Genomic DNA, 27,946 nt, shown 5'->3' with positions numbered 1-27,946 from the left:
TGGGAGAGAGAATTTAGGGAAGAGGCAGAATTTTAGGGCATCGGGTGTCTTTGTAGCTGGCCGGGGCTTCCCATCTCCTCTGAAATGTGGGAAGAAGAGAAAATAGGGGAAGAGAACCTCTTAGGAGAGGAGAGGAGGGATACTCTGCCTGATGACGTCCATTGTCTTACTGTACGTGGAGCGTTCACACCCATCCATTATTTAGTGAAATACCGTATGTGTACCTATATGCACAGGAGCACCCTAATTCGACCTGTAATAAAACCTCACTAATTTGGGAGTGGAAGAAGCAGCCGGTTAATTAGTGGCTGTCCTGCCAAAACGGCCTTTGAATGCTTTCTGTGTGCAGAGAGAATACATCGGGCGAGAGTCTCTTACGTCACAGGAGGTGATCAGCCTGTTCATCGCTGCTCTGTGGGCAGAGTGGGCCTTGGCGTGTGACGGGGAGAAGGGGTGGGAGGACCAGCAGCGGATGGTGGTCATGTTTCTGGATGTGAGGGGAGGGAAGGGCCCAGCCAGAGATGTACACCTAGCCCTGGGTCGCCCTTCGGGGCTCTCAGGTCACGGTGGCACGAACCGCGGAAATAGTCTCTTCACAGTGCCCACAGACATGTTTTATAGGCTCCTACGTTGGCACATCACACGGCAGATTTTATACGGAGGCTATTTAAAAATTAGGAAGTCTGTTTAACTTTCTCCGGGCGAGAAAACTTGACAAGAATGGTTTGGGATGAGTTGAATCATGTAAACGCCGACATTCACACGCCGAGAGGTGCCATGCGCTGCAGCACACGGGTAGGTCGCATCAGTAGTCGAAGGACTGCTTTCGGTTAACTTGGAATCAGCCGTTGGTCATTTGAAGGCAGTGTTGGAATTCAGTTATTGCTAGAGTGATCAGACTTACTGCAGCGACGATAAAAACGAACAGCATCCGGAGTTACCCGAAGTACTTAAATGATAAGCACACTGAGCCTAAGGCTGCTGTTCAATTTGCGTTCCGAGCTGGGCCCCCACCCAGTTTTGTTGAAAAAATGTATTAAGATAGCTTAAAAGTGATTTAGTATGTACCGGACAATAAAGATCTGCCCATTAATTTTTCAGTGTAAGAACAAGAGCTCTTACAAGTACTGTCTATGACTATTATAGTGTAATTAGAAAAATGCAGATTTTTTTTTTCCCTGTTGTGTTATCTGGAAGCTGTGAATTGATTATAGCTGAGTAACAAATAGGTTTTCTTAGTAAGATACAATGCTTTTATTTAACGCGTATTAAGTGATTTCGGAGATCATCAAATGTTTATTTAATGTACGATATTTTTTACAAAACAGGAGTCATTTAATTTCATATTTTGTTTTTCCCGGCAACTTCATGACATTTTTCTTTGCAAGTGCAGTTATCTTCCTTGCAATTTAGACATCTTTAGAAAATACTCTAAAAATGTGGCACTATTGAAACCGAACATTAAGCTCTAAATTTCTGTCGTCAGTTACATTCTGGTGCCACCGTCACTGATGTTGATACGGGATGGAGGGTGCAGGAGAGCCCGAGGAGGGAACACAGAGTTCCGGGTGGTGGTGCATGTCTTTTAACATATGTGGCACGGAGCGTTTCATACGGTTTCCCTATTGCATGAGGGCTAGAATGACTAAATAATAAATACACAACACTAAGTCGAATTCGCGCACCGCATAACGCTGTGTCTGTCCTCCGGCACGACCTGTTCGAGCATAGGAAACACTCGTGAATCTTCAGCTCTGCCTCTGAGCCTCCGTGGTCACGTCCTCAGTGTGGGCTGTGTCTGGTGAAGGGCGTGCGGTCAGAATATCCGACGGGAACGTTTTACAGGAAGGTCTCCCTAACGAAAAGACGAGCATATTGTATCTGAGTTCTAGGAAAATTCTTCTCTCTTAGTTTTGGATTTTCAGAGATCTGGACTAAAGATATTTAAGCTTGGACCTTTTCCCTATCGGGCGCCCTAAGTGAACATTCTTGGTTTTCACTTTGGAGAATGCCGGAAGAGACCCCAGGTTCCTGCGATCACCTGGCAGCCTTTGGCCAAAATGATTCCTGGAGTTGAATTTTCATAAGCACACACCTTAGGTGATAGTGAACTTCTTAGACGAAATAGTATTAATATCTTACTTCATTGCCTTTGGCTTTATTGTTTGTTTTGCATAGAGTAGCAGCCATTGTTTTGTTTTGTTTTGTTTGTTTGCTCTTTTTTTGTTGTTTGCTTTTGATTGTGGTGTTTTATAGTGAAATCTGAGTTCACAGTTCCTGGTTGTATTACTGTAATGTTACAGTATCTCCTAAAAAGTGGACTTTTTTTCCTGATCGAAAGAACTGCACTTAATTTATTCTCATTACAGTGGTGTTCTGTTAGCCAACTTTGCCCAGAACGTTCAGGGTTTTTAAACGTCTCAATAATGTGGTGCAGACAGTTCGTTCCAGCTGCGACGTGTCCATGAGAAGTGTGGTGGGTGAGCTGTGAAAGGCGCCGAGGTGTGTGGGAACCCAGCTGTGAGAAGTGAGTGGGTGGTGGCAGAGGCCGTGGCCGGACCCAGTGCCTGGGATGCCATGGCGACAACGCTGCAGCAACTTCAGGAGGTGGTGTTTCCTTAGGGGTGGGGGATGGGGGGGGCAGAGCCTATCGGTGGGGGCGGGGCAGCGCGGCGCCAGCCAGTGTCTGTGGGTCATTCGTACCCAGGCCCAATGTCAGGCTTCACATGTTGGAAGAGAAGGATTTTCTTAAGTCTCCGTGGCACCAGAGCTGCTCCTCCCCCCTCAGCGGCTTCCTCCCCTTTGCTGGTTCCTCCCCTTTGCTGTCCTTTAAATCTTGGAGAGCAACGGGGGTCGTCGCCTTGTGTCTGTGCTCTGTCCCTTGGTGATCCCGGTTGTGTGGTTTTGAATACCGTCTTCTGCATTCTGACCGTTCTCACAGCTGTGTCTCCAGGCTGCACCCACACATCTGACCGCCCACGCAGTCTGTGCGGCCCGCAGTCCACGCTGACGGGTCCGAAAGGGGGCTCACCTGCCCCCGGAAACCTGCCCCGCCCTGCTCTCCGCCCGCAGCCCCGGCGCTCTGTTCTCTTGCTCAGCTCACCGTCCTCGGCGTCTTCCGAGAGGATGACGCCTGTGCTCCCCTCTGCCTCTCCAGGTCGTCAGCAAACCCTGGAAGAGACCCACGGGGTGGTCACTGCTCCCCACCTCCACGGTTACCGTGTTCGGGCTGCGCCCCGTGTTTGCTCACCTGCCGCCGGCCTCCTCCAGCCTTCGCCCTGGCCGCCCTGCTCTGTCCCGCACAGGGGCCGGAGCCGTGTCACTCCCTGTTCACATCCGCAAGTGAGATTCACAGTCCTTACATCACCCCCCAGCACGTGTTCATGCTGGTGCGGAGGACACGCTCCCCTGTGGAGGGATGCTGAGTAATTGGTGAAACACTCTGCCCTGCAGTGTGGGCGGGGCATCGGGACGGCCCCCCCGTGCAGAAAGGGGGGAGAGCAACGCCACCGGGAAGAAGCCTGATCAGCACTGTGTCAGCCACGCGAACGAGGTCAACACCAGCGTGGAGAAGTCATGGTGATAGGATGTGATGGAAATGGCACGTTACCTCCTCCCCCGAACCTTATTTCTGCCCCCTAACACATGTAATCATGAGAAGAACATCAGCAGATTCCACTTAGATTCTCAAAATACATGACCAGCGCTTCTCAAAACTGTCAAGGTCATTAAAAACAAGGAAAATTCGAGCAACTGTGACAATCCAGAGGAATAGGAGATATGATGACAGTGTAGTGTGCTGGTGGATAGGATCCTGGGACAGAAAAGGGGCATTAGGATTTAAATAGTTAATAACAGTGTATCAAATTAATTCATCAGTCATGACAAAGGTACCATAATAATGTGAGATGTTAACCGTAGGGAAACTGTCTTCCTAACTTTTCTTTAAATCTGAAACTATTCTAAAATTACAAGATTATATTTAAGAAGGGTCCCCTTCCTGCCCTCCCCTCACCCATGTGCCCTAGCTACAGGTCCCCTTGTTGTTTCTCTAAGGAGGCTTCTCTCCTGGAGGGCATTCTGAGCCCCAGGAGACATTTGGCAATATCTGGAGACATTTTTAGCTGATAGAGAGGTGACGCTATAGGCTTTTCATGGGTGGAAACCAAGAATAATACTACATATTCTATAATGCCAAGAACAGCTCTCTAAACCTCTCCTCTCCCCCCCAAAATTCCAAAATGCCAGTAGTGCTGAGGCTGAGAAACCCTGGTCCTTTTACATTTCGGGTTCTCTTTCCCTTCAGGTTACTCTCTCTTGCCTTGCTTTCTTTATTTTTCTCCTTAGCACTTAATCGTCAGCATCTGATACACTCTATTTGTCACCAGGAAATATACCACCAGGAGGATTTGTTGGTAGGTTGTTTGGTTCACTTTCATATCCCCAGCATCTACAATTATTCCCAGCACATGGTAAGATGGTAAGCGCTCATTAAATATGTGCTGACTGAATGAGATAATTGATGAAGGGAGGGAATGAATGATAAAGATTAACATATGCAAAAAAAAAAAATCAGGTAGTCCATTGAAAATGTATACATTTCTCAAGTTGCCTGTTCTCCAGAAGTTACCACTGTTAGCAACTTATTTTTTTATCTGTTTCCAGAATTTTTCTGTTCATTATTAAGCACATTCATGTACTCTGTATACAATTTATCTCCCCTTCTATTTTTTACAAACATAAATAGGATCAGTTTAGTTTTTCCAGTTAATGTATCTGGACATCTGTACATACCAACATATAGAGGGCTGCCATAATCTTTTTATTGCTTAGTATTTTATAGGTAGAATTAGGTAAAAATACTTTAATTGCCTCCAACAGAATCCCGGTATAATACTTTGTCATGAAGTGGATAATAGTGATAAGTTTCCCGAAACAAAGGCAGGGCTTGTTTAATATCATCTTTCTAAGTGTTCTTTAAAGCATTTTATATATGTGTGTATGTTTAGTCCTGGTTTGTAAATGCCTTGAGATGGGAATCTCTGTCTTTTAAAATAATCTTTAACTCCATGTACCTTGCATGGTCTGTCCCATAGCAAGTTTCAGTACGTGGATGTGGAATTTAATTGAAGTTGTTATTTGTTTTAATGAAATTACTGCATCATTACAATATACTTAAATTTCCTTAAGTTTTAGAACTGTTGAACAAATTAATAAATAGTTCTGGGAGGAAACTGTTTTGTTATTTTGTTTAAGAGACAGTTCTTCTAGAGGCCAGAAACCTGTCTAATTTCGGCTACTGAGCCGAAGATATGATACCTGAAGAACAAGTTAGGGCGCCAAACTTGAACCTGCTTCAGTATCAATTAAGCTTCTAATTGCTTTCAGCGTATCAGGTCTTTTTTCCCTAGTGACATGAGTAATGGGGCAGAGTTGGCAGTTGCGAGCTAAGATACCGTAAATTAACGTTGCCCCCCTACTTCCAGCCTGGCTGCTAAACCAGCCCCCAGTCTGTGTTCCCCTCACCCGTGGGAGCATTCACGCTGGTGCGTGTTCCTTTGAGAGTCACTTTGCCAACGGTACGGTGCTGTCCTCTCCTCTCAGTGCTGGGACGTTTTGTGAGGCTACATTGAGTTAGGCGAGTTTGTTGGCATGTAGGGGAGCAGTTGGTCTGGAAATAAGGGTTCTGCTTCCCAGCCCCATGGACCGCCGCCCTTCCCAACTTCTCCCTCTGGCCTGCTGTGCCTCCCGCCTTGTTGCAGTCACTGGCCCTCCCCCTGCGTTGGCTTAGGTGATTTGGCTCTATGTGTATGTTGTGTTCCGGTGACAGGTTGTGCAGAGCCCCAGCGACAGTGGGCACTCTGTGAGCACTGGTTGTTGACAGGAGTGGTGATAGGACATTGCCGTGGTTGGTGAGATGTGCTTCCCTGACTTAGAGAGGGATAGTTCTGTTCGTCATCAGGTTGTGGGGTTTCCTTTGGTAAACAGACTTTTTTTGGGGGGGCACTCGTAGTTCAGAAATGACCGCATTATCACACTTAAGTGATACAATTATTTTAATACACTTAAGTTGTTACATAGCACTGAGACAGTAAATGCTGACATTATGTAGGGAGTGAACTTAATCATATAAAGGAATAATTTCAGAATAATTTTGAAATGAGATTACAATCTGTCATTATGGGAGGTCATATAAAACCACCGTCAAGTATTTTTGTTGTTTTAAATTAATTGTTCGAAGCTTCTCATGCTCAGGATACTGCAGCAGCATTAAGTTTGTGAGCTTTTGAGCATTTATTGTAAGTAAGGAAATGTAAACAATGTACGTACTCACCTTGTTTAACAATTGCTTATATTTGCCTTGAAGATTTAAGTATAAGAATACACTTTAGTGCCCTGGCCGGTTTGGTTCAGTGGTTAGAGCGTCGGCCTGTGGTCCTGAGAGACCTGGGTTCGGTTCCCGCTAAGATCACGTACCTCGGTTGCAGTTTGTCCCCGGCCCTGGTTGGTCGTGCAGGTGGCTACTCGATGTGTTCCTTTCACGTCGATGTTTCTCTCTCTCCCTCCCACTCTACCTGAACAAAAAATGGAAAAATGTCCTCAGGTGAGGGAAAAAAAAGAATACACTTTAGTTGTTACAGTTGGCAGTCTTTCATCTGATGCTCATTAGGATTCTTTAACTGGAGTCATTAAAATATGAAAAAAGAGTGTTCTTAAACTTAGTATCCCCAAACAAATAAAAAGCGTTGACACTTATATTGGAAAACAGAAAAAAAATCTAAAGCCACTGCCTTTTTTCATATTGCACAAAGATGGAAAATGCTTTATGAAAATGTAAGGTGTGAAACAAACTGTAAGAAAACAATGTACACGTTTTGGTTTTATTTCCCCGGAGTAATGATTATTGTTTCTCCTGTTTTAGGTCCCTGAGCGTGGAGCAATGGGGAGACTCTTGGCCGTGCTCCTGCTCCTCCTCCTGCAGCATTTTGGAGACAGTGCTGGGAGCCAGACAGTTGGACAGAATCCTCTGCAGTTTACACAGCCCCATTACGATGTCACTGTGCACGAGAACTCTGCAGCCAAAACCTACGTTGGGCATCCTGTAAAGATGGGCATTTACATTACAAATCCATCGTGGGAATTAAGGTACAAAATTGTCTCTGGAGACAATGAAAATCTATTCAAAGCTGAAGAGTACATTCTTGGAGACTTTTGCTTTCTAAGAATAAGGACCAAAGGAGGAAACACAGCTATTCTTAATAGAGAAGTGAAAGACCATTACACGTTGATAGTCAAAGCAGTTGAAAAAAACACGAATGCTGAAGCACGGACAGTGGTCAGGGTGCAAGTGCTGGATACAAATGACTTGAGACCGTTGTTCTCGCCCACCTCGTACAGTGTTTCTCTACCTGAAAGCACAGCCATCAGGACCAGTATTGCCAGAGTCAGTGCCACAGATGCAGACATAGGAACCAATGGAGAATTTTACTACAGCTTTAAAGACCGAACAGACATGTTTGCCATTCACCCAACAAGCGGTGTAGTCGTTTTAACTGGTAGACTTGATTACGCAGAGACCCAGCTCTATGAGATGGAAATTCTTGCCGTGGACCGTGGAATGAAACTGTATGGCAGCAGTGGTATCAGCAGCATGGCCAAACTAACAGTTCATGTAGAACAGGCCAACGAATGTGCTCCTGTGATAACAGCGGTGACATTATCACCGTCGGAACTGGACAGGGACCCAACATACGCAGTCATAACAGTGGAGGACTGTGATCAGGGCGCCAATGGGGAAGTGGCATCTTTAAGCATCGTGGCAGGTGACGTCCATCAGCGGTTCAGAACAGTGAGGTCCTCTCCAGGGAGTAAAGAATATAAAGTCAAAGCAGTCGGGGACGTTGATTGGGACAGTCATCCTTTTGGCTACAATCTGACACTTCAGGCTAAAGATAAAGGAACTCCTCCCCAGTTCTCCTCTGTGAAAGTAATTCACGTGACTTCCCCACAGTTCAAAGCTGGGCCAGCCAGGTTTGAAAAGGATGTTTACAGGGCAGAAATAAGTGAATTGGCTCCTTCCAACACACCTGTGGTCATGGTAAAAGCCACGCCTAGTTATTCTCATTTGAGGTATGTTTTTAAAAGTGCACCTGGAAAAGCTAAATTCAGTTTAAATCACAACACTGGTCTCATTTCTATTTTGGAACCAATTAAAAGACAGCAGGCATCCCATTTTGAACTTGAAGTAACAACAAGTGACAGAAAAGCCTCCACCAGGGTCTTGGTGAAAGTCGTAAGTGCCAACAGCAATCCTCCTGAGTTCACCCAGACATCATACAAAGCATCTTTTGATGAGAATGTGCCCATCGGCACCACTGTCATGAGTGTGAGTGCGGTAGACCCCGATGAGGGGGAGAATGGGTACGTGACTTACAGCATCGCGAACTTAAACCCTGTGCCATTTGTGATCAACCATTTCACTGGTGCTGTGAGTACTTCAGAAAGCTTGGACTATGAGCTGATGCCTCGGGTGTATACTCTGCGGATCCGCGCGTCGGACTGGGGCTTGCCCTACCGCCGGGAAGTTGAAGTCCTTGCTACCATTACTCTCAATAACTTGAATGACAACACGCCCTTGTTTGAGAAAATAAATTGTGAAGGCACGATTCCCAGGGATCTAGGGGTGGGGGAGCAGATCACCACTGTGTCTGCCATCGATGCTGATGAACTTCAGTTGGTCCGCTATCAGATCGAAGCTGGAAATGAACTGGATTTGTTTAGCTTAAATCCCAGCTCCGGGGTATTGTCATTAAAGCAATCACTAATGGATGGTTTAGGTGCAAAGATGGTGTTTCACAGTCTGAGAATTACAGCTACAGATGGAGAAAATTTCGCTACGCCATCATATATCAACGTAACTGTGACTGCCGGCCGCAAGCCAGTACACTTGCAGTGCGAAGAGACCGGCGTGGCCAAGATGCTGGCAGAGAAGCTCCTGCAGGCGAATAAATTGCACAGCCAGGGGGAGGGCGAGGACGTTTACTTCGACTCCCACTCCGTCAATGCGCACGCACCACAGTTCAGAAGTAGTCTTCCAGCTGCTGTTGAGGTGAAGGAAAGCCAGCCCGTGGGTTCCAGCATCGTTCTCGTGAATGCTACTGACCTTGACACTGGCTTCAACGGAAAGCTGGTCTACTCCATCTCTGGAGGGAATGAGGATAGTTGCTTCATTATCGACATGGACACTGGGATGCTAAAAATTCTGTCTCCCCTTGACCGGGAAACAGCAGACAAGTATATCCTGAACATTACAGTGTTTGACCTTGGTATACCGCAGAAGTCCGCTTGGCACCTTCTGGATGTCAGGGTTCTGGATGCCAATGATAATCCACCTGAGTTCTTACAGGAGAGCTATTTCGTTGAGGTGAGTGAAGACAAGGAGGTAAATAGTGAAATCATCCAGGTTGAAGCCACAGATAAAGATCTAGGGCCAAATGGACAGGTGACGTACTCTATCGTCACAGACACCGACGCATTTTCAATCGACAGCATGACTGGTGTCGTTCAGGTTGTGCGGCCTCTGGATCCTGAGGTGCAGCATGTGCATTACTTAAAGATTGAAGCCAGAGATCAAGCCACAGAAGAACCCCAGTTGTTTTCCACGGTACTTTTGAAGGTCTCAGTAGAGGATGTTAATGACAATCCCCCAAAGTTCATTCCACCTAATTACCACGTGAAAGTTCGAGAGGACCTTCCCGAAGGAACCATAATCATGTGGTTAGAGGCCTATGACCCCGACCTAGGTCAGTCTAGTCAGGTGAGATACAGTCTCATGGACCATGGAGAAGGAAACTTTGATGTGGATAAACTCAGCGGAGCAGTTAGAATCGTACAGCAGTTGGACTTTGAGAAGAAGCAGCTATACAATCTCACAGTGAGGGCCAAAGACAAAGGGAAGCCAGTCTCTCTGTCGTCCACTTGCTACGTTGAAGTTGAGGTAATTGATGTGAATGAGAACTTACACCCACCAGTGTTTTCCAGTTTTGTGGAAAAGGGTGTAGTGAAAGAAGATGTCCCTATTGGATCATCAGTAATGACAGTATCAGCTCATGACGAGGACACAGGAAGAGATGGGGAGGTCCGTTATTCCATTAGAGATGGTTCTGGTGTTGGTGTTTTCAAAATAGATGAAGAAACAGGTAAATATGTTTTTATTTCTCTGTTTGATCTCCCTCCCCGTTTTTTCTGCAGCAAATGTCTGCCCTGTGCTAGCTCCTCCACAGTTTCCTGTTGGCCGGTTGGGCTCAGGAGGGAAGCCCGTGTGCATGCTGCTTGTCCTGCTGCAGGTGTCTGTATGTGTATTAGATAGTCGTGAAGATGGAACCAAAGGAATCTGGATGCGCTGCCAAAAAATGAGTGAAAAATGAGGAAGCATCAAAATCATGACCACTGATACTGATCTCTAAGTTTGAGCTTTTCCAGAAGCATCATTGTGGTTTTGCTGTAACTTGAAGCCTGTGCAGTTTTTCCAGCTAGTGTGTTTGCAGACTTAGAACAGTCACTCCCACCCCCTAGCATGCCTTTTAGAGCAGACCTGCAGAGCTGTGCAGTGCACAGAGAGAAGACCCTACTGAAACTTCTGTCACGTGATCGCCTTTGCTTAGCGCCGTCTCTTGTTGGAGAGGCAGATCGAGAATGTTGAGCTGAGAGGACCTGGCTTGGAGTTTTGGTTCTTTCCGTTGTTAATTGGGTGATCTTGGACAAGTTGATTATCTTCTTCAAACTGACTTTATTATCTATAAGGTGGGCACACTCAAAATTACTGCAAGATTGATGTGAGGATAAAGTGAAATAACATGAGAAAGCTTCCTAGCATGTGTTAGAGTCTGTTAATGTTTTGGAGGTGATAGTGGTGCTTTGTCAGGATATTCTTCCACCCAACAAAGGTCCCCAACCAGAGCATCCCAGACAGCTGATTTCTGCTGGAGTGGGTATTGTTTTGCACTTGGTACGTATGTCTTGATTTAGCTGCTTTTCATATCTCTTTCCTATAGTTGTGTGTCATTCTCCTCTGGTGGAATGTGAGCCTTGATACTTTGCTGGGGCTGCCCTAACAAAGTACCACAGTCTGAGTGGCTTAAACAACAGATACTGTTCTGGAGTCTGGAAGTCCAAGGTCAAGGTGTTGTCATGGCGGGTTTCTTCTGCACTCTCTCTGCTTGGCCGGTATAGGTGGATGTCTTTTGGAGAAAGTCTTCACGTGACTTTCTCTGAATGTCTGTGTCCTCATCTCTTCTTATGAGGACACCATTTGTATTGGAGTAGGGACCAGGCTAATAACCTCATTTTAACATTTATCTGTATTAAGGTCCTGTCTCCTAGTACAGTCACGTTCTGAGGCACCGAGGATTAGGACTTCAACACATGAATTTGAGGTGTTATAATTTACCCCCAAACCACCTTTAAGGGAAGGTTTTTAGCGCATACATTTTCTATCCTGAGCATGTAGCCAAAGGTGCCGTCATGTAGAAGCTGTTCATTAAATGTTAAAAGACTGACTGATTAAATTAATTATTTTGGCTTTGAATGTCTTGCCCTCTGAGAATAGTGGAAATAGAAGGAAACTGGGCAGTCCGCATTCATCAGCCATAGATGGAGCTCAGTTTACTCATCTCATGGATGTTTCCTTTACTGATAATTCTACTCGACAAAGGATGCTTTCTTATTACATTAAAACTTTTTTTTTAATCCTCACCCGAGGACATTTGTTGATATTTTGTTCAGATAGAGTGAGAGGGCGAGAGAGAGAAACATCGACGTGAAAGGGACACATCGAGTGGTTGCCACCCGCATGACCAACCAGGGCCGGGGACAAACTGCAACTGAGGTACGTGCCCTTAGCGGGAACCGAACCCGGGTCTCTCCGGACCATAGGCTGACGCTCTAACCGCTGAACCAAACTGGCCAGGGCCATTAAACCTTTTTTTATATTTAGTAATACCACTGGATATTCAGTCAATACATAAGCCAGTACCCACTCCCATATCAAATAGGTATATAGCATATGAAAATACAATTATTCTTCCAGAAGTTATTTTAGATGCTGTAATATTTTTAATGTGCTCTAGTTTATTCAAGAGATTCTTTTTCTAATGAATTTAATACTACTGGCATGTATTAATATTTTTTACACACATCCCCTATTATACCACTCATCTAATTACCCAACATAAAATGCTCAAAATAAATAGCATGATCAACAGCTATTAGTAATCACTAACCTGAAGAGAAGAATAGATTTTTTGGGGGGGGGGTCATATTCTCCAACGTAAATTAGAATTTTCAGGTACAATGTCAACAGAAAAATACCCAAAAGTTAGTAACTGAAGTTGAAACTATGAAGTGTTTGTAATTTCCTCAGGACAGTTATTCCCACTTTTTTCTCCTTTTCTAAAGTGGGTTTTGCAAGCCTATAAAGAACTGTTGTAAGTTCAAGTTCAGACAGAAAATAGAACCAAAACCTTAATTTACATTTCTTTGATGACTTAAATTATAGGAGCACTGCCTTTTCGGTTTTTTCTTTCCAGTGAAAAGACTATTTTTGTTGCTTTTTAAAGACATTTAGAAACAAATATTTTTCACCTATAAATTGAAGAAATCAATTTACTACCAAGAAAGAAAAATAAAGGGCCCTGACCAGTTTGGCTCAGCGGTTAGAACGTTGGCCTGCAGACCAGAGAGTCCCGGGTTTGGTTCCCACTAAGGGCACCTACCTCGGTTGCGGTTTGTCCCCGGCCCCGGTTGGGGTCGTGTGGGTGGCAACTAGTCGATGTGTCTCTCTCACGTTGATATTTCTCTCTCTCCCTTCCTCTCTCCCTCCCATTCTATCTGTAGATAAATGCAAAAATGTCCTCAGGTGAGGATAAAAAATAAAGGAAACAACTCACCAAACACGATCTCCCGCAGTTTTCAAGTTCAGTGAGTGCCCGGCTCTTTCAGGGGCAGCTTCGTGGGAGGCCAGGGATTATGGGCAGTGGGGTTGGGAAGTATATACGAAACGGTTCTGCATTTGTGTAAATATTGAGATTTAGAGGTGAGAGAAAAGTTGGCAGTTTCTAGGTCACCTGTACCATAATCCTTGCTTTACAGAGCAAAATATGTAATGTACAGTAGATTTATGTTTATATATGCTTTTTGAAATTAAATAAAAGTGATATAGTAATATTCATACATTGGCCTGGTACACATTACAAGATGTATTTTTGGCAGTAGAATTATCAGCCCAAGTTATTTTAGAGAATCCTAGCAAGTGAACTGATATCATCAAGTAGAATTCCTTCAGGGAAAGTCAGTAGGTTTTGTGCAGTAGAATTACTAAAATTAGATATGCTGATTTCTTCATCTGAGGTTTGCCTGACTAGTTTCTAGGACAGGCTGGAAGTGCATTGAGGTGCCTGTCAGATGGGGAAAAGGAGGAGCAGTCCAGGAACACCAGTGGGGACCGCAAAGGACCAGCACCAACAGGGCGTGGAACGAGTTGGCCTGGCCCGAGGCAGGGATATTGGCACCTGCCTCGAACTTCAGAGGCTGCTCATTGCCCGCTTCTGCCAAGCTTCCCTCCTGGTCATGCCTCCCGGCCGGGCTGTCTGACGCGGCCTGGGCAGGAGGGCTTTGCCTCCGGAGACCAAGAACTTGCCACCTACCTGTTTGCTTCTTGCCTTTGACTTAACTTGAAACCATACTGTTGGCTGAGTAACAACCAGGTTTTGGGGATGTTCTACCTATTTCAACATTGTCAAATGTGTGTATCATGTGCATGCTTTTCAAAGAACAGAGAATGTATTAAGAAATCTGAATTTAGTTCTTACTATTTTTAAGATCCTTTCTTTTCTTTAAAAAACAAAACAAATTTACATTTGAAGCATCCCCTGAAAAATAGTTTTGTTTTTTTAGAAATAGAAATTCTATGGACTCCCTAAAATATGAATAGTCCTGTCAGGCCTGGATTTTGCTAGCTGGCTTTGCAGGGAGGTAGCTGGTAATTGCTGTGTGGGGGTGGCGGTTGACTCATCTGATAATCTCTCCCTGTATCATGTGTTTTTCCTGGAGAGGCCTCTGGGTGGGTGTCAGTGAATTGTTCTGGCAAACCATGCCCACACGATTGCTCGTCCATTTGAGGTTTTGAAGGGTAGAGTGTGATGTGGAAAATGATTTGGAAAGTCAGTCTTGTTAGAGAGCCAATCTCCGGTGCTGTCATTAAGATTCTCCCCTTTTTTGTCTCGACATCTACAGTGATGATTATAAAGCAGATTTAACAGGAGTGTGAGTTCAGCACGGATCTTTGAAGCATATGTGATTTCACATTTACGTTCTGATTTGCCCGACTTTATACTTCTCCGCATTCACCCCATTTTCACTTCAGATACATTCCTGGTTTCTTTGTTGTAAGCTTCAAAGTTGAGCAGAAGAGAATCTTGAGCCTCGGTCCTTAGATTTGTGGAATCAATTCAGCTTAGTGTTCCTGGCTGATGGGTACCCATCCACGTTCATTATAACTTGAGCACCAATAAAAAGTTGCAGCTTTTTGCTAATTATTAAAACTAAGGCTAGGTCTAGGACTATGGTTGGCCAAAGATTTTTCAGATTGTTAATAGAAACTTGTGTAGATCTGTTCCACTGATGTATGTATTATAATGGAATGTTCTCCCTTCAGTCCGGAGTACTTTGGTTCGGTGTTTGGCTGTTTTTATAATGCAGCCCAATAAGAGGGTCTTCCCCTCTGACAACTTATTTGGGGAGACCATGTTTTTCATTAAGATAAGAGCAAATTCTATACTTACTAATGCTGTGTTACTTTTAGCATCCTCGTCGGGGTTTCAGGATTGAAACTGACATTTTGATGAAAAGACTTGGAATGAATTAATATGGAAGTGCAGCTGTTGCAACAAGATAAATCACCATTGGTGACATGTGGGAGGGGATCAGGACTCCATTTTTCTTGAGAGAATCTGGCCTCGTTCTCGCTGTGGGGGAGTGTGCCGTGCCGTTCCTGTGTTGCCCACTGGGAGATTACCCACTTGGCGACTGGCCCCTGCTCTGCCTTCATTCGGGCCACGGCATGAGCGCGTTTGCGTAGTGGGAGCAGGCATTCCAGCGAGGGAAAAGGTTTCTGGGGCTTCTGTCTGGTTTGGCAGAACTCTGCGTTGTTTTAATTACTTACTCAAGTTTTTAAAACCACCTTTCTCCACTAAAAGGATGCTCTGCACGTGAGCAGGGACCCCGGGTTTTTCCTAGGCCTGTGCTCTCACGACAGGAAAGAGAACGTGGAGGTATCAGTGGGCTCACGCACCATGACGAAACGGCGTGTAAGAGTGGCCCTTGGCGGTGCGGTCTCCCGTGGTGGACCAGTCACCTGTGCTGGAGCCGGCCTGGAGTTCCTGGCAGCAGGGGCTGGGTAGATACTGGTGGGAGGCCCCTGGAGGGAGTTCGGAAATGTGCTGAGAAAGGGCTTTTGTAGGGCTGGCTCCTCCTAAGTGGCTGCAGCTGGTCCTGTTTGCAACGTTTTGTCCTCCTAGCAGAGTAGAAGAGGAAATAAACCGATTTCCTAGCCACAGTGAGCTTGAAAATCAGGCTTGGACAGAGACTCGGTTAGGATCATGTGTTGTGGCCGTGCCTGGGAGTGAAAATCTGCTCTTTTGCCTGTGTGGTTCCGAGTCAAGGCCGGGCATGGTGATACTTTCTGCTGGGGAAGAGGATCCTCCTCTGAAGCAGAAGGGTGTTTCGGTGTTAGGAGGGTCTAATTAGCAATCCTCAGGAAATTCCATTTTGTTTGCAGAGACAACAGAGGATCAGCTTTTCTTTAGTTCTTTGCGTAATATTCGACAGGTTGATGCTTCCAGCACTGATGGCGTACTGACCGGGGGAGCTGGGTGGTGAAGCTGCGTGGACTGGGATGCATGGTGGTTTCATGTTGTGAAGTGGAATGTGTGAGGCTGTGCAGTGCTTTTTTATAACCCTGAAAGGTGTGTAAGGGCCAGAACAGGGTAGGGACGGCCTCAAGTCTGGTCTCTCTGGCCTCATGCCTTCAGTGATAACGATAGTAATGATGATGGACGTCAGTGTAATAAACCACAGACACTGTTATAATCAGGTGTTGTTCCAAGCACTTTATATACGTTAATTTATTTAATCCTCACACCTACCAGATAGAGGAAACATTCACAGAGAAGCTAAGTAACTGGCCCGAGACACTTGGGTACCAAGTGGCGGAACTCGGAGCCTTGTGTGCAGACACGGCCTCCTGCTGCTTCTCACTTAGAACGATCTTGAGGGCTCTGGGCTGGACTGGGTCGGGCTGGGCTGAAGACTTGAACCCTAGATTTGAGGCTTGGCCTTGAAGTATAGAGTCTAAGAATCTTCTTCCATCATTTTTTCTCAGAATGATAGCTCTCTTTTACCACATTTAGGAGAACAGGATTTTAGAGTTACAAAGGGGTGGCATTTGAACAATGTAAGCTTACTGCAGTGGAGTGATTAGTAGCGCGTGAATCACGCTCTAGTGGAGGTGGACAGGCATCTTACCTGTGTTTTCAGTTCTGAAGGTATGATCTCATAAAAACACTACGTGTCTGAAAGGTACACATGTCAGTTGGGAGTCTTCATCAAAACATAGTTTTAGGTTGTTAAGGGTTCTAGGTCACCTTTGGGACCAAATGAACCCACCAGGTAGCTGATGTTAACTCAGTCTGCATTGCCCCTTGGAAGCACGTTACTGTGATCATCCGCCTCCGTGCCCTGGCTTTGGCAGCTGGCTCCCCAGCCATCTGGTATGTGGCATGAATGTGAGAGCACATGCTCTCCTCAGCCCTCTTTGGCAGGGGACCATTTTTATGTTCTAAGAGTGTTCAAGACCTGTGTTCACAACTTTGAGTGGCCTTGTGTATAGAGAGTTAATGCTCAGTTAATATCTGGTCTGTTTCTTTCTGTGTCACCCACCTTGCCGAATTACGAGAAGTGAGTCGATGTTCAACTTTAGGTGTTTATCCATGTTGGATTCTTTTCTTACCCACTTAGTTCCTGTTGTTTTGACTTTATGGATTATTTCAGATCAGAAGGCTGGGCCTATAAAGTTTTTATTATCTATTAGCTTGTATTTTGCACAGTGTGTTACTTTGCATTACGTTTAAGGCACTTTTTTTTTTTTTTTTTTTTTTTAATTAAACCTGTTGGTTAGAAACAGTGCATGCTCACTGTGTAGGACATAATGGCGACGAAGCGCAGTCTTTCCTGCCTTGTTACTGGGAACACATGGACTTGGGAAGACTGCCGGTCAAGGGCACACGTTTGTATGTGTTGAATTGGCTGTTATCCAGTTTAATAGCAGTGATAGTAAGTCTGGGAAGCTGTTCACATGTATCCTTCACTGGCCTTGCAGCTTACACCATCTCCCGTAAGATGATCTGATACTGTATTGAACCTGTTTCTTTGCTCGGCCTCCAAGGGGCCAGTGAACTGACATGTTCAAAGAGATGCTTTAGATGTGTCTATTTGTTTGATGCTGGGAAAGTCTGTGTAGTTTTGTGTTTTTTTTTAAGTTTTAGCCTAATTGATTTTTTTCTTTTTCTTTTTTTGATAAAAGTTACCCAGCTATTTCTGTAGTTTCTTAAGACTGCCTTCTAATTTGTGGTCATTTAACCATGTTATATTTTCTTACCACTGGTGAATTTTCTCCTTTATCATTGTTGGTATATAACTCTGGTTCATGCTTATTGAATGCCTACTGTGTATGAGCTCTGTTCTAAGCCCTTTGCATGGACTGTCTCATTAGACAGTCACAGTAATTCCTGAGTGAAATTAGATGCTAATACACTCTGTTCATGTAGGACCTACATTAAATTATAAAGACAGTGACAGATCATGGGGATTAAGAGATATACTGACCTTGTGTGATTTTGAAAATGTTTTAAATTAAGTAATGTAATAGAAATTGGTGTGGTTTAAAGTGTGACACATTTTTTTTTTTTTTTATCCTCACCCGAGGATATTTTTCCATTTTTTGTACAGATAGAGTGGGAGGGAGAGAGAGGAAGGGAGAGACAGACAGAAACATCGACGTGAAGGGACACATCGAGTGGCTGCCACACGCACGACCAACCAGGGCCGGGGACAAACTGCAACCAAAGTACGTGCCCTTAGTGGGAACCGAACCTGGGTCTCTCCAGACCGCAGGCCGACGCTCTAACCGCTGAGCCAAACTGGCCAGGGCTAAAGTGTGACACATTTGAGGCTATTCTGAGAATATAATTGATTCTCGAGCAGAGCTGTTCCGTTTCTTATGGAATCCTCCTCCTCCGAACCTTTCTGTGTTGCCAGTAGCCGACGATACCCTAATAAACCTGCCTCCCTTCCCAGTGAACTGTGCGCGCCTCCCCTAGGCTCCCACTCATCCCTGTGCTTGAGCCGAGCGGGGCCAGCCCTCCCTGTGTAGCCCTCAGCTCCTCTGTGCCCTCATTTCTTGTCTCCTGCCTTTGGGGAACACATTGACCACTTGACTGGCTCTTGTGATCCCTAACGCTTCCTCATGCATCTTTCTTCTCCATATGGAGCTAATTCTTCTTTTCTTATATGTACTTTAAAAAACATTTAAAGTATCAGTTGAGTGTAATTTTATGTATATGTCTTTTTCCTCTAAATTGCCAGTTTCTTGTGGGGACAGAGTCTAAATCTTTTACTCCTGGACTCAAATAGCAGGCACTCAATAGGTATTTGGTAGGCTGGCCAGATAGCTGTTGATGACTCTCCTGAGAATCCTTCCCGAGACCCAGGGACTTAACCTTTGCTTCTTGTTTCAGCGGTTCTCTCTCTATGTTCTTCTGTCATCATGTCTGACTCAGGGTATTGTTTGTCTGCCTCCTTCATGTTTGTCTCCCAGGACTCAAGGACAGAGCACAGTCTCACTCACTTTTCTGTCCTCTCCTGAGCACAGTGGCTGATGTAGCCCTTGTTCAACAAACAGTCCGATTGTAGCTTATACAATGGCGTTGATGAGGGCTGAGTGAAGCCTTTCTTGCACCGTCTGGTACCTGTTTCTAGGTCTCCAAAACAAGGGTCCTTCATGTTTTTGACATCAAAGACACTTTTGAGATGTTTTGTCTTCAGCAATGCAGTGATTTGGTTACAATACCGAGGGCTCCAACAGTGCTGGTCCTTGGGCTCTGTGTCCTTGGACCCCTGGTGTTCAGTTCTCTGTTCCAAAGGTTCCAGGGCTGCTAGCCCTCAGACGTTCTCGCAAAGGGCAAGCAGAGCGGGGGGAGAAGGTCATGACGATGAAGAGGACGATGATGTGGCAGTGGTCAAGACGAGCATTTGAATAATTCGCTAAAGCCTGCAAGTAGTTCTGCATGTTTTATGGCACTTAGTCTAACACGTGCTTATTATACAGGGGGCTTCATTTCTAGTTTATAAGTAAGGTAGTTATAAATACTTTATAAGGAACAAATAGAAATTGCTTTTCAATAGATTTATATGGGTGCTCAAAGTGAGTCAGGAGAAACTGTCAGTCAAGGTTGTCTTCAAATTAGACAACCTGCAGTTCTTCACAGACCGGCATCATCACATCGCGTCTCTGCCGAGGTTCACAAGACGAACAGTTCTAATTAAACTGGTACAATAAACATATCTATTTCTTAGTTAAGCAGCCCTCCAGGCCAGGATTTGATCTCTAGTGTTGCCAGCTTCCCACGGAAACCCTGCTTTACTCCACTACCAGCAGAGGTGAAATAATCTGCCAGAGAGCTCCAATAATAAAGTTAACTTTCCTGCCCTGGCCGGTTTGGCTCAGCGGTTAGAGCGTCGGCCTGCGGTACAGAGAGACCCGGGTTCGGTTCCCGCTAAGGGCACGTACCTTGGTTGCAGTTTGTCCCCGGCCCTGGTTGGGTCGTGTGGGTGGCAGCCACTCGATGTGTCCCTTTCACATCGATGTTTCTCTCTCTCTCTCTCCCTCCCTCCCACTCTATCTGAACAAAATATCCAAAAAAATGTCCTTGGGTGAGGATAAAAAAAAAAAAGTTAACTTTCCTGACTGACTGCATTTTTATTTAAATGAACTTAAAAATCAGAGCATTTGGGATTTAATAAACCGTTTTTAGTTTTCTAAATAGTCCCCTATTCAGTACCAAAGAAAAAAAAAGGTAAATAATGTCTAATTTTAAAGGTTACTGTTCATTGTAAAGAGAACATCAAACAACTTTACAGTAAAAGATGAAATACATGCGTATGTGGTGAAATTTTCTGATCTGTGATTTATGGGCATTACTTTCTTATCACTTTCAGTCAATATGTTTTTTGACCTCTGAGAAGGTCAGTTTTAAAAAATAAACTGATTTTGGAATCTTTCTTGAAATAACATGTTTTCTTTATCACAAGTTGAGGACATTTTCTTAGTTGAAAACAGCTTTTTGGAAGATGACTTTAAAGCAGTTCCACTGTAAGTTCTTACTTAAAAGATTCTCTAAAATCTATTGCTTTTGGCTCTTCATTAAGTTTTTTACTTGGCTACTTACTCTTAAAGCGGCTTGAGAGAGAGGTGATTCAAACATCTTTATTTCTCTCATCTCCTTGCGGGGCCCTGTTGGTGCTTAGCAAATACTTGCTCAGTAATGTTCATCTTTTGATAAACAGTGTTTGTCACATGATGTCCTTTTTTGTAATTTGTTTCTCAGATGAAGGTGTTTACATTTTTAAATGAAAAAAAAAAAAAGTGAGTTGTTCATGTAAACACCAAGTTAGTTTCTCAGTTGAAACATCAGAATGGAAATCAGTTACTTTGAAAAGATCTAAAAATTTTTTTACAGTATTTTTTCTTGAGTGATAAACTCATGTAGATGAAAGCTGATTAGGAAGGCATGAACACAAATGATATTCATGTTTGGTTTTAATTTGCTCAGTGACGTTGGTTTTAGAAAAAAGTCAAACTGAGTATCACATGTGCAGAATACAGAGTTTTATAATTTTAGGCCTGTGATTTAAAAAATATGAGTTTTGCATATAGTGCATACTTCTCTTAACGTCATAAAACAAAGCTGCTTTCTCATTTTACTGCCACCACAATAAAAGCTGGATGGGGACGGGGGCTTTGCTTCGTTCCGCCCTAGAGCTGCGCCCGCACATTGTAGGCATCCCGCTAGCACTTGATGGATGAGGACGATTTCAAATGGAAATAGATTATTACAGAGTTATAAAGGGAAGCCTATATCTAAGGAACTATGGTCGGGAAAGGCCTTTTAAATGTGTTCTATTGAGTACATCGGGGGAACATTCTAAGTGGGCGTGGGGTGCGCTGTGCCCACGTCTGTCAGCCTGCCCTCCAGTGCAGTTACAGCCGCTCTTCTGCTGAAAGTTCCCTTCCCCACACCCCGGGCTCGCTGACCACAAAGCCTTAGAACAGCGGCCACGACAGAACGGCAGCAGCACTGCCGATTGATTCCTTTTGTTTGTATTTTGCTTTTCCTAGAACGACCTCATTGAGTACAAAAACCTAGAATTAGAACCCTAAATTCACAGGATTTACCTGGGCTGGGCTCTGTTTTCTTAGGCTAGGGAATGGCCACTTTGCCCGTATCACCTTCTGGATTTAAAAAAACAAAAACATCTGTCTTCTGTTTTAAGTATAAAAGAAATGAATATCCACATAGATTGTACATTTTTGACTTTGAAAGACTTTCAGATTTGTAGGGTGTATTTTTATTTGCTAGTGTCCTTATGAATGAATCTCCTAAAGGTTTAAAAGAATCACTTCTGGAGTTCCACAGAAGTGTTTCACAGAGTATTTTGGAAACTGTCAGTTTCCTGGGTTACATTGAGCACATCTAAATGTACCTTTAAAAAATACCATTTGCTGTGTATTGTAAACATCTTGGTTATTTGTTAATGGGAACTGTTTACGTAGGAGCAGACCCTTCTTTTAAAGCCTTGTTGAACGAAGGGAAATTCAACGACAAGACTATTTTAAGGAGAATGTGTGCAAAACTAAAATATTTTCCTTATTTTAGTGACTTTATCTAAATTTTTAAAAGAATCAAACTCTTATTTGTTCTTTGTCTACTTTTCTTGCTTCCTAGAGCATCTGATTCTTTACCGTTCAGACTAGACAGTTACCGCTCCAGTGAACTTGCTTTTCAGTGACTCCAGGAGAATGAAAGGACGTGTTTGGGTAGAGGTCTGCTCACCAGTAAGAAATGAGATGATGGCTAGGTTAAGTTTGTTCCATGAAGAAGGTTAGAAGACTCAGTGGAGTAAATGTTGACAGATCCAAAGCTGAACTGACTTTTTATTACCTTTCGGCTGATATAAACTACCGCGAAGGGCTCACAGAGATTGTGATTTAGCCTTTTGTTGGGAAACAAACCACCCTAGATCTTAGTGGCGTCAACCAACCACCATTCATTTAGGTCACAGTTCAGTAGGTTGTTGATTTGGTCTGGGCTCCTCTGGGTGTTTCCTTTGCTAGTTTCAGCTGGGCTCCTGCTGTGTTGGGTCTGCTGTTGATCTGTCTTGTGGCTCTGCTTCTGGGAGTTGGCTGGGTGCAGGGGGGTTCTAGGCCCTGTGTGTCTCCTTTTTCAGCATCCTGGCCTAGACTTGTTCATATGACAATCTCAAGGTTCCAAAAGGTAGAGAACAGAAGCAGCAAGATCTCTTGAGGCCTGTTCTCAGAACTCATGCATTGTCTCTTCTCCATTCTATTGGCTGAATAAGGTGATTCAGCAAGTAGGAAAATAGACATCACCTCTTGATGGGAGGAGCTGCAAAGTATTGCATGCCTTTTCAGTGTACCACAGAGACACTCCTCTGATTTTTTTCCTTTGAGGAAATTTCTTTGGATATTAAATGTGCATACGAATTTTAAGGCTGTGAAAATATCTATGATGTCTTTAAAAAGTTTTATCTTACATAGTAAGCTATATATAAGGTTTTAAAATACTGTTAAAACGTTTCATGGTGTTAAAATATTTCATTATTTTTAGTATATTTCCATTTATGCTAGAATTTAACCAGAGATGCAAGGAGTATTCATGATGTCTAAAGATAACAAAGGAATAGTTCTCTGTTCCTTTTCTATTTCAGTTCCTTTCACAGGCAAGATTTCTGTTTTCTTGCCCCCAAGGAAGATTGAGAATCCCAGTTTTTGAAGAGCATTTTAATACCAAAGGAAGAGATACCGAATGGTGAAAGACCACAAAGAGTTCACCACAGTTGCCTTTGGCTTTCAGATGTTACTTTTACTTCTCAGCATCATTTTTCTTGCTAATTAATTTGTCTCAAATGATTTCATTTGCCTATTGCTTGCTCTAGCCGATGGAAGATTTGGGAGATGGAATGGGAAGTGGATGGAAGACATGGGGGACATGAAAATAGAAACTGAAATCAGGAGAAAATAGTGTTGCTTTGGTATCTTTAGACTTCATACACATCCCTGATAGCTCTGCTCAAGTTTCAGCTTAAATGGAAAGGTATTAAAAATAACCTAAAGATATATTTCAATGCCACTTAGTATTATATTAAGTTTAGCTTGTATTGGAGTTACGGGACATGTATGCAACAGAGTAACCAGGAAAATGCCCCATGAGAAGTTAAAATAGAAGTTTTAGGATTTGAAACAAAGAATCATAACCCTGCTGATTCACCAAGCATCCTGGTGTTTTTGTGTGGACATTTTGGAAGTCAGTGTCTTTGAACACTGTGGAACAGGAAACTTGGGCTATCTTTAACAGGGTGTTTAGAGAAGATGTAAGTAAACCCCTGGTTGTATTATTTTCCTCAAACAGATTAGAAAAATAAGGAAGTAAAAAATAATCAACATTTGAGATGAAAAAAATAAATGGCCTTGGTAAAGTGTAAATTTTTAATTAATTAATTAATTTTTCTTTATTGATTTTAGAGAGAGGAAGGGAGAGAGACATAGAAACATCTATGAGCGAGAACATTGATTGGCCATCTCCTGCATACCCTATACTGGGAATCGGACCCACAACCTGGGCATCTGCTCTGACTGGGAATCAAACCCACACGACCTCTTGGTGCATGGGTTGATGCTCAACCACTGAGCCACACTGGCAGGGCTGTTGGGTTTTTTTATTGCTTGAGAAGAATTCAGGGCTCATTAAATATAAAAATGAATGGTCTTGTTTCTAATACAATTCATGGGGTGAGATTAACCAGAGATACAAGGGGGTATACAAGGTTCTGTAACACAAGTTTAGTTCAGGTTTCATTAGAAACTGATGCTGACCTAAAATCTGATATTTTAATAGTGAGTCTTGATGTAGTATACAGAAGATCATGTTATCTGCGGGAATAACAGCCTAAGCTCTCTGTTCTGGCACTAGTCATGAAGCAGGGTCATCTGTGTTCTGGCACATGTCATCTGCCCATTTCCACAGCACAGGTTCAGAGATCGATGTAGAGTTTAGCTACTTTAAAGAATCTTTATCCATGTAAAGCAAGTCTCAGTCACCTGGTTGAGGTGATGCCCCATGGTCTGTTCCTCCATAATTGGTTGGCACACCCTATGGGAAGGGGAGGTGGGAAGAGTTAAAAGGGGTGCATGTTGAGTTGAGTATTATGTAGTAGCCAGATACCCTCTTCTAGGGACATCCAGTGAGGACCATAAAAACCCATTCCGCTGGTGTTGCAGAAAATTTCTCTGTCAAACAGGCCGATGGCGTAGATCCTGGCATGGCTTTTGAAATACTGCCCGGAAGCGATTCCTGTGATTTAAACTAGTGTCAGAGCTCGATGGAAACTCATTTTGCAGTCATTTCACTTGGGTGCTCTCTTGCTTTATGTTAATGGATGTCGCAGAACAACCGAACAGTTCATTTCAAATTAGAACTGTGTTTTCAGTTAAATAGTGTCCACTGATAGCTTTTGTAAAATTCTGAGTGAATCAAGAGTCTTTTTCATTTTTATGTTCTTCAGGGTAAACATTGGTTATTACTAGTCCCATTCACATTGCTTTTTGGGGGCCTATTTAGGGTTTGTAGCATAATCCTAATCCAAAAATTAGAAATTTATTTTACTAATGAGACATGAATCTTCTTCATGTGAAAGTATGTGAGCCCTGGCCGGTTTGGCTCAGCGGTTAGAGAGTGGGCCTGCAGTCTGGAGAGACCCGGGTTCGGTTCCCGCTGAGGGCACGTACCTTGGGTGCAGTTTGTCCCCGGCCCTGGTTGGGTCGTGTGGGTGGCGGCCACTCGATGTGTCCCTTTCACGTTGATGTTTCTCTCTCTCTCTCCTTCCCATTCTATCTGAACAAAATATCGGGAAAAAAATGTCCTTGGGTGAGGATTAAAAAAAAAGTATGTGATGTCTTCAGACAGTGATTTTCAACCTTTTTCATCTCCTGGCACACATAAACCAGTTACAAAAATTCAGCGGCACACCAAAAAATATATTTTTTGCCGATCTGACAAAAAAATAGGTAATTTTGATTCATTCACACTGGACATCTGTTGTTGTGTTGGCTGTTGTTATTTATTTATTTATTTTTTTGACAGTCTAAGGGAAAAGAGGTCAGTGCCCCTGACTAAATAGTCAGATATTGCGTGTTTTAAAAACTCTTGCAGCATACTGGTTGAAAACCTCTTTTTAAGACATTGTTTTACAGAGTAATTTCCCAAAAGATTTGATTAGATGAGACCCACCATATCCAAGTGAAACAAAGCCTGGGGTAATTAACAAATTCCTGTTGGCTTGCAAAATTGTTAACCTGTGTAATTCATTCAAAACCCACATTTTTCATACTTCACTTTGGAATTAAGGACGATAAAGTAGCCCCTCTTCTGTAAACTTGCCTTTATGTTGAGTCAGTGGTCACATTTCAGATACGGGAATTCTTTGTGTAAATTTTGGGACATGCACAGGATAATTTTCATGGCATTTAAATGAACACAGACTGGTAAAACCATACAACCTCTGTTAGTAGCTCAGGAATCTACCTGTTTCCTTTTGGGCTTCAACAGTTTCACATCAAAAGTTGTGAATGAAGCCTAAGTAAATATGTTTGTTTTGGGCCTGCTGCTGGCTGGGAATCTGTTGAAGCAGCTTGAGATGTTTTGTAAGCTCTGCTGGGTGAATCATCACTGTGACAGGTAGATGGCATTCCTCAGTAAAGCCTGTTCTCTCCCCTTGTCTTCTCCCCTTCATTTCTCAGGACTGTTGAATGGAGGGATTGTCTTGCTTGGAACCCTGTTGATTAGGTTATGGCCTGGTCAGCGGACAGCAGAGCTGCCCTGGGGCCACCTCCCTGTGGGGGGGATCTGTTAAAGCCCCTGTGAAAGGGCCACATGGGGTCTCACTATTACCTTATGAAGGGCAGTCCCTTCAGGCAGCAGAGTGCATATTTAGGACCCATTAACTTCTTTAGGCGTCTGGGTGAATTGAAAAGCACTTGGTAGTGGAGGGATAATAAGAGGAAATTGTTGCCAAAGCCCTTGAAGATGGATCTTGCCTTATCTCTGTGGGTGCATCCGTTCAGTTGCAAATTTATTATCAGCCGGGGCATGTTAGCTTTAAAAATCCCCTTTGAGGTCTTGGAAGGAGAGTTTGAAAATGAGTACTTAATGTTGATTCTTTTCTTTGAAGAGTTGACTTTCCATTGCATTTGGGCAAAATTGGCAGAGACTTAACCTCATTTAAAAAATGAGCTTTATTTTTCAATGAAAAAAATATAACTATTGTAGAAGTCTGGGAAAATGTTGACTATTATAAAGAAAAAAGAAACATAAAGCTCTACTGCTTAGAGCACATTGAAAATTTCCACAATATTTGTGTGCACACGTACAGACACCCACACACCCCTCTCTCTGAAGCTCTTGGTGCTGGATTAAAAATAAAAGGAAACATATAGTGCACATATTGATTTGTTGACTGCCTTTTAATATATCCAGAGCCTTTGACGATTCTTGAATTACTTAGAGAACATGGTATGCCATCACAGAGATAAACTGTAACATGTACAATAACTAATTTTTTAATATTTAAATTATTTTCTTGTCGGTATATTTTGCTGTCACCCAAGCATAAATTCCACAGAGTGGAATTAGTGGATTAAAGGAAATAAAAATGGAAGCTTTTTGATACAAAACAGATTACCACATTTTTATCAAGAAACAGACTCAGCAGTTGGAGAGGACTCATCTCTGCATTCTTGGCTGCAACTGAATATTTGGATTTAAAAGCAAAAACCAGAAAGGTTCCAATATTGTTGGTGAAAGATGATCCCCTTCAGGGAACTATCCTAATCAAAACAATGACTGTTAATTTTGTGTCTGTAGTTCTGGTTCTGTGTTGAGAAAATTCTTATTTTTATAAACCAACTTTTGAGACAATACTCTGATTTAACATGCTTTTTCAGATCTTTGTCCCCATTGGCATCTTAAGGCTTCTTTTTTAAAACATTTTTTTTATTGATTTCTTTCTTATTTTTTAGAGAGGAAGAGAGAGAGAGAGAGAGAGAGAGAGACATCAATGTGAGAGAGATACATCGATCGGCTGCCTCCTGCATGCCCCCCACTGGAGACCGAGTCCCCAACCCGGGCATGTGCCCTGACCTTGAATCAAACCAGGACCTCTCAGTCCATGGGAGAACTCAATCCACGGAGCCACACAGGCCGGGCAAGACTGATTTCTTTTTGTTAATTAATTACTTATTTTTAATGAGTGTCTCCTTATATACCAGGTAAAGGTCCTTTGACAAATATAACCAAAATGGGGGCTTTTTATTTCACTTGATTAGCTGCTGCTTACTCTATAAAAGCTCATTTAGTATTGTCACCTGATGGCTGTTGGCGTCACAGAAATCCCCAAATTGGGGGTGCAGTGAAGAAGGAGACGGTGTTCATTCTCGACCCAGCTGTGGAACAGCACAGCTGTGAGGCGGTACAGGGCC

At 43.4% G+C, this 27,946-nt stretch overlaps 1 protein-coding gene across 1 annotated transcript in view; it reads left to right on the top strand.

The window, feature by feature from the left end:
- The window catches only part of FAT1 (FAT atypical cadherin 1), a 134,834-nt gene that overhangs the window by 11,056 nt on the left and 95,832 nt on the right, over positions 1–27,946 (top strand). The window contains exon 2 of the mRNA XM_036250376.1: positions 6,923–10,199. Coding sequence (XP_036106269.1) covers positions 6,941–10,199 — 3,259 coding nt within the window. The 5' untranslated portion in view covers positions 6,923–6,940. The remainder of the gene's footprint in view (positions 1–6,922; positions 10,200–27,946) is intronic.

This window comes from Molossus molossus, unplaced genomic scaffold, assembly GCF_014108415.1.
Source record: "Molossus molossus isolate mMolMol1 unplaced genomic scaffold, mMolMol1.p scaffold_m16_p_9, whole genome shotgun sequence".
Taxonomy (NCBI): Eukaryota; Metazoa; Chordata; class Mammalia; order Chiroptera; family Molossidae; genus Molossus; species Molossus molossus.
The sequence above is the reverse complement of the archived record's forward strand: the minus strand, read 5'-3'. Positions and strand labels throughout refer to the sequence as shown.